The sequence below is a fragment of the Salvelinus sp. IW2-2015 genome, linkage group LG19, assembly GCF_002910315.2.
Source record: "Salvelinus sp. IW2-2015 linkage group LG19, ASM291031v2, whole genome shotgun sequence".
NCBI lineage: Eukaryota > Metazoa > Chordata > Actinopteri > Salmoniformes > Salmonidae > Salvelinus > Salvelinus sp. IW2-2015.
The window spans coordinates 34,445,570-34,451,490 of record NC_036859.1 but is presented as its reverse complement, the minus strand read 5'-3'; the positions used below and the strand labels follow the sequence as shown (position 1 = coordinate 34,451,490).

Genomic DNA, 5,921 nt, shown 5'->3' with positions numbered 1-5,921 from the left:
ACCTAGGATAGGATAAAGTAATCCTTTCTAACCCCCCCCTAAAAATTAGATGCACTATGTAAGTGGTGTTCCACTGGATATCATAAGGTGAATGCACCAATTTGTAAGGCGCTCTGGATAAGAGCTCGCCTAAATGAACTTAAATGTAAATGTAATGTAGTGATAGATATTTGGCTCAAAACCTCTCCTCTACAGAGTAGTGATAGTATTGTCTCAAAACCAGACCAGAGTCATGTAGATATACAGAACAGAGTCATGTAGATATACAGACCAGAGTCATGTAGATATACAGACAGAGTCATGTAAATACAGACCAGAGTCTTATAGATATACAGACTAGATCATGTAGATTACAGACCAGAGTCATGTAATATACAGACCAGAGTCATGTAGATATACAGACCAGGTCTTATAGATACAGACCAAGTCATGTAGATATACAGACCAGAGTCATGTAGATATACAGACCAGATCGTTGTAGATTATACAGACCAGAGTCGTTTAGATATACAGACCAGAGTCGTGTAGATATACAGACCAGATCGTGTAGATATACAGAACCAGAGTCGGAGTAGATATACAGACCAGAGTCATGTAGAAATACAACCAGAGTCATATAGATATACAGACCAACAGAGTCATAGATATACAGACCAGAGTCTATAGATATTACAGACCAGATCTTACAGACCAGATCATAAGAATATACAGACCAGAGTATGTAGATATACAGACCAGAGTCATGTAGATATACAGACCAGAGTCATATAGATAACAGACCAGAGTCATGTAGATATACAGCCCAGAGTCATATAGATAGACAGACAGGTCATGTAGAATACAGACCAGAGTCAGTGAGATATACAACCAATCATATAGATATACAGACCAGAATCATGTAGATATACAAGCCCAGAGTCATATAGAATATACACACCAGATCATGTAATATACAGACCAGATCAGAGATATACAGACCCAGAGTCATATAGATATACAGACCAGATCATATAGATATTACAGACCAGAGGCATGAATAGATATTACAGACCAGAGTCATGAGATATACAGACCAGAGTCATGTAGATTATACAGACCAGAGTCCTTTAGATATATGATTACAGACCAGAGTCCTTAGATATATGATACCAGACCAGATCAGTAATATACAGACAGATCCTTTAGATATATATACAGACCAGAGTCATATATTTAGATATATATACAGACCAGAGTCATGTAGATATTACAGACCAGAGTCCTTTAATATATGATACAGACCAGAGTCATATATTTAGATATATGATACAGCCAGATCATGTAAGATTTACAGCCCAGAGTCATATAGATATACAGACCAGATAATAGATATACAGACCAGAGTCATAGATATACAGACCAGAGTCATATAGAATACAGACCAGATATAGCAGACTATACAGACCAGAGTCATGTAATATACAGACCAGAACATTATAGATTATGACAGACCAGAGTCATGTAGATATACAGACCCGATCCTTTAGATATTATGATACAGACCAGAGTCATATATTTAGATATATGATACAGACCAAGTCATGTAAATACAGACCAGAGTCCTAGATATATTGATACAGACCAGAGTCATATATTAGATATAGATACACCAGAGTCATATATTTAGATATATATACAGACCAGAGTCCTTTAGATATATGATACAGACCAGAGTCATTAATTTAGATATGATACAGACCAGAGTCATATATTTAGATATATGATACAGACCAGATCAGTATATTAATATAGATACAGACCAGAGTCATATATTAGATATGATACAGACCAGAGTCATATATTTAGATATATGAACAGACCAGAGTCATATATTTAATATATGACACAACCAGAGTCATATATTCTAATATAGACCAGACAGAGTCATATTAGATATATGACCACAGACCAGAGTTCATATATTTAGATGGCTCTGACACAGGCTACAACTACACGCAATAAGCCCAGGGAGTAGAAACAGCAGCAGAAAAGTCAAGTGCTGAGACAAAATATAAAAAAATATAAACAAATGCAACAAACAATGTAAACAACTGCATCAAATATAACAAATGTGACCAAAATAAACAAAAACGGCAAAAAAAACAAATAATAAAAATCCAACATATTACACAATGACACAACAAAAACATATTAGCAAGTATAACAAATATAAACAAATATCAAATACATCTAAACAAATATCAAATAAATATAAACAAATATCAAAGAACATATACATACAATATAAACAAATATCAAATAATATAAACAAATATAAACAAATATCAAATAAATATAAACAATATCTAAAAATATAAACAAATATCTAATGAATATAAAACAATATCTAATAAATATAAACACATATCAAAGAAATATACATACATATAAACAAATATAAAATAAAATAAACAAATATCAAATAAATATAAACAAATATCTAATGAATTATAAACAAATATCTAATAAATATGAACAAATATCAAACAAAAGTACTGTGAGCAGAGTTGGGAGGGAGGAGAACTGTCAACAACACTATAGCACTACTGTATATGATATGACCTAGTGAAGCAGAGCTGTGGAGGGCTACACAGCCATCTCATCATCCAGACAGTCTGAAGGGCTCTCTGCGTTCAGCACGTTGAAGAGGCGTGCCGCGCCCTCAGGCCCCGCCCCCTCGCCCTGCCCCCAGCTGTCCCTGTCACTGCTCTCGTCCGTGTTGGACTCGTATTCCGAACCGATCCCCGACTCCCGGAACCGGAGGAACTCCAGGGCTCCAAGGACCTCCTCTCCACCCACAGGGGAGTCCCCGTCTGGGCCGCCTGAGCTCGGACTCTCCCCCTCCTGGTCTTGGTTCTGGTGGGGCTCCTCTCCCCRGCGGCGGGGAAAGCGGAAGCACTCCAGCCTCACGGCACTGCCGCCAGGCCCCAGAGAGAGGCTCTCCGGGGCCCTGGTCCCTGGTGGAGAGGACCCTGTTAGGGTGGAGGCCCATGGGCCATTGTTGATCTGGGGCTGACCCTGCTGGGGGCCCATGGAGGTGGGGGTGGTGTGGGCATCACGCAGGGGGGGCTTAGCACGGAAGGTGATCTCCAACAAACTGTCTTGGGAGCCCACTGTGGAGAAAACAGAGAAGAGAGAGAGCGAGATTGAAAGAGGGATAAATAATGAAAGATACAAATAAAATAAAGAAAGACAATTAGTGGAAAGAAGATGAATGGAGGGAATAGAGAGAGGAGAGAGAGGAGAGAGAGGAGGTGATTTGAGGGGATAATTGAGAGCGGAGATTATGATAAACTGGAAAGGGCAAGATGACAGGCAAGATAACAGGCAAATAACAGGCAAGATGACAGGCGAGATGACAGGCAAGATGACACGGAAGATGACAGGCAAGATAACAGGCAAATAACAGGCAAGATGACAGGTAAGATGACAGGCAAGATGACAGGCAAGATGATAGGCAAATAACAGGCAAGATGACAGGCAAGATGACAGGCAAGATGACAGGCAGGTAACAGGCAAGATAACAGGCAATGTCACGCCCTGACCTTAGAGAGCCTTTTTGTGATTAGTGGGTGTGATTAGGGTGGGCATTCTAGGTTTTCTGTTTCTATGTTGGTGTGTTTGATTCCCAATRGGAGGCAGCAGTCTATCGTTGRCTCTGATTGGGAATCAGATATAAGTTGTCAGTTTCCTTTTGGGTTTTYTGGGATCTTGTCTTTTGTTTGTTGCTTTATGCACGACTAGCTTTACGTTCGGTTTGTGTTCATTGTTTTTCCCGGTGTTACATTTTCAAATAAAGAACCACGATGCACCTTGGTCCGGTCATTTATCATCTGACGACGAGCGTAACAGACAAGATGACAACAAGATGACAGACAAGATGAAGACAAGATGACACAAGATGACAGGCAAGATGACAGGCAAGATGACAGGCACGATGACAGGCAGATGACAGGCAGATAGAAGCAGGCAGAATAACAGGCAAAGATAACAGGCAAGATGACAGGCAGATGACAGGCAAGATGACAGGCAGATGACAGGCAAGATGACAGCGTTGCTGATGAGCTGTGATGTCAAAGTTGATGAAAATACATGACAGTACAGAAGGAGGAGGAGAAAGGGATGAAAGATGAGGGATAGATGAAGAGAAACAGGGATGGGGAGAGATGAGAAGAGAAACAGGGATGTAGAGGGGAGAGATGAGAAGAGAAACAGGATGAGAGGGAGAGATGAAGAAGAGAAACAGGATGAGAGGGGAGAGATGAGAAGAGAAACAGGGATGAGAGGGGAGAGATGAGAAGAGAAACAGGGATGAGGGGGGAAGATGAGAAGAAACAGGGATGAGAGGGGAGAGTAAGAGAAGAGAAACAGGGATGAGGGGAGAGATGAGAAGAGAGAAACAGGGATGAGAGGGGAGAGATGAAAGAGAAACAGGGATGAGAGGGGAGAGATGAGAAGAGAAACAGGATGAGAGGGAGAGATGAGAAGAGAAACAGGGATAGAGGGGAGAGATGAGACAGAGAAACAGGAGAGAGGGGAGAGATGAGAAGAGAAACAGGGATGAGAGGAGAGATAGAAGAGAAACAGGGATGAGAGGGAGAGATGAGAAGAGAAACAGGAGAGAGGGAGAGATGAGAAGAAAACAGGGATGAAGGGGAGAGATGAGGAAGGAAACAGACGGGATGGGAGGGGAAGGTGAGAGAAAGGATGAAGACGAGGGTAGAGAACAGATGAGAGTGGATAGATAGAAGAGAAACAGGGATGAGAGGAGAAGAGATGAGAAGAGAAAAGATGAGGGAAGAGATGAGAAGAGAACAGATGAGAGGGAGAGAGTGAGAGAGAAACAGGATGAGAGGGAGAGCAGTGAGAAGAAACAGGGATGAGAGGGGAGAGATGAGAAGAGAAACAGGGAGAGAGGGAAGAGAGTGAGAAGAGAAACAGGATGAGAGGAGAGATGGAAAGAGAAACAGGGATGAGAGGGAGGATGAGAAGAGAAAACAGGGATGAGAGAGAGAGATGAGAAGAGAAACACGGGATGTAGAGAGGGGAGAGATGAGAAGAGGAAACAGGATGAGGGGAGAGCGAGAGAACGATGAGGAGAGCGAGAAGACAGGGATGAGAGGGGGAGAGATGAGAAGAGAAACAGGGATGAGAGGAGAGATGAGAAGAGAAACAGGGATGAGAGAGAAGATGAGAAGAGAAAAAGGGATGAGAGGAATATGAGAAGAGAACAGGCGATGAGAGGAGAGATGAGAGAGAAACAGGTGAGAGGAGATGAGATGAGAAGAGAACAGGGATGAGAGGGAGAGATGAGAAGAAGAAACAGGGATGAGAGGGGAGATTGAGAAGAGAAACAGGGATGAGAGGGGAAGATGAGAAGGAACAGGGATGAGAGGGAGAGATGAGAAGAAAAATCAGGAGATGAGACGGGAGAGTATGAGGAAGAAACAGGTATGAAGGAGAGCGATGAGAGAGAGAAGAATAACAGAAGATGGAGGATTTGAGATGAGAAAGATGAAACAGGATGAGAGGAGAGAGATGAAGATAGAAAGAGGATGAAGATAGAGGGAGAAGAAGAAAAGCGAGGGATAAGAGAAGAGAGAATGGATAAAGAAGCAGATTCAATCACTGGAGCTGAGTCCTCCAGCAGCCTTGAGCTCCAGCTCCTGGATCTGTTTGACCAGTAGGGAGATGTGCTGCAGCAGGTCAGTGTTCTGCAGCAGGAGTCTCTGGACCCGGGCCTGGGCGTCTGTCCTTGCACGCACCTCCACTGACAGCTGGTCCTGGAGCACACACGTCTAGGTAGACACACACCACACACACACACTGGGAGGTGAGAGTGTATACACACACGTTTGCAGGTATGTAGATACTATATGTAG

At 42.3% G+C, this 5,921-nt stretch overlaps 1 protein-coding gene across 1 annotated transcript in view; it reads right to left on the bottom strand.

The window, feature by feature from the left end:
- Positions 1–2,512: 2,512 nt before the first annotated feature.
- Positions 2,513–5,921, bottom strand: part of LOC111979683 (carboxyl-terminal PDZ ligand of neuronal nitric oxide synthase protein-like) — a 58,673-nt gene continuing 55,264 nt past the window's right edge. Inside the window, exons 9-10 of the mRNA XM_024010313.2 lie at positions 5,669–5,837; positions 2,513–3,152 (exon numbers count right to left, since the gene is read on the bottom strand). Of these exons, the coding sequence (XP_023866081.2) occupies positions 2,626–3,152; positions 5,669–5,837 (696 nt within the window). The 3' untranslated portion in view covers positions 2,513–2,625. The remainder of the gene's footprint in view (positions 3,153–5,668; positions 5,838–5,921) is intronic.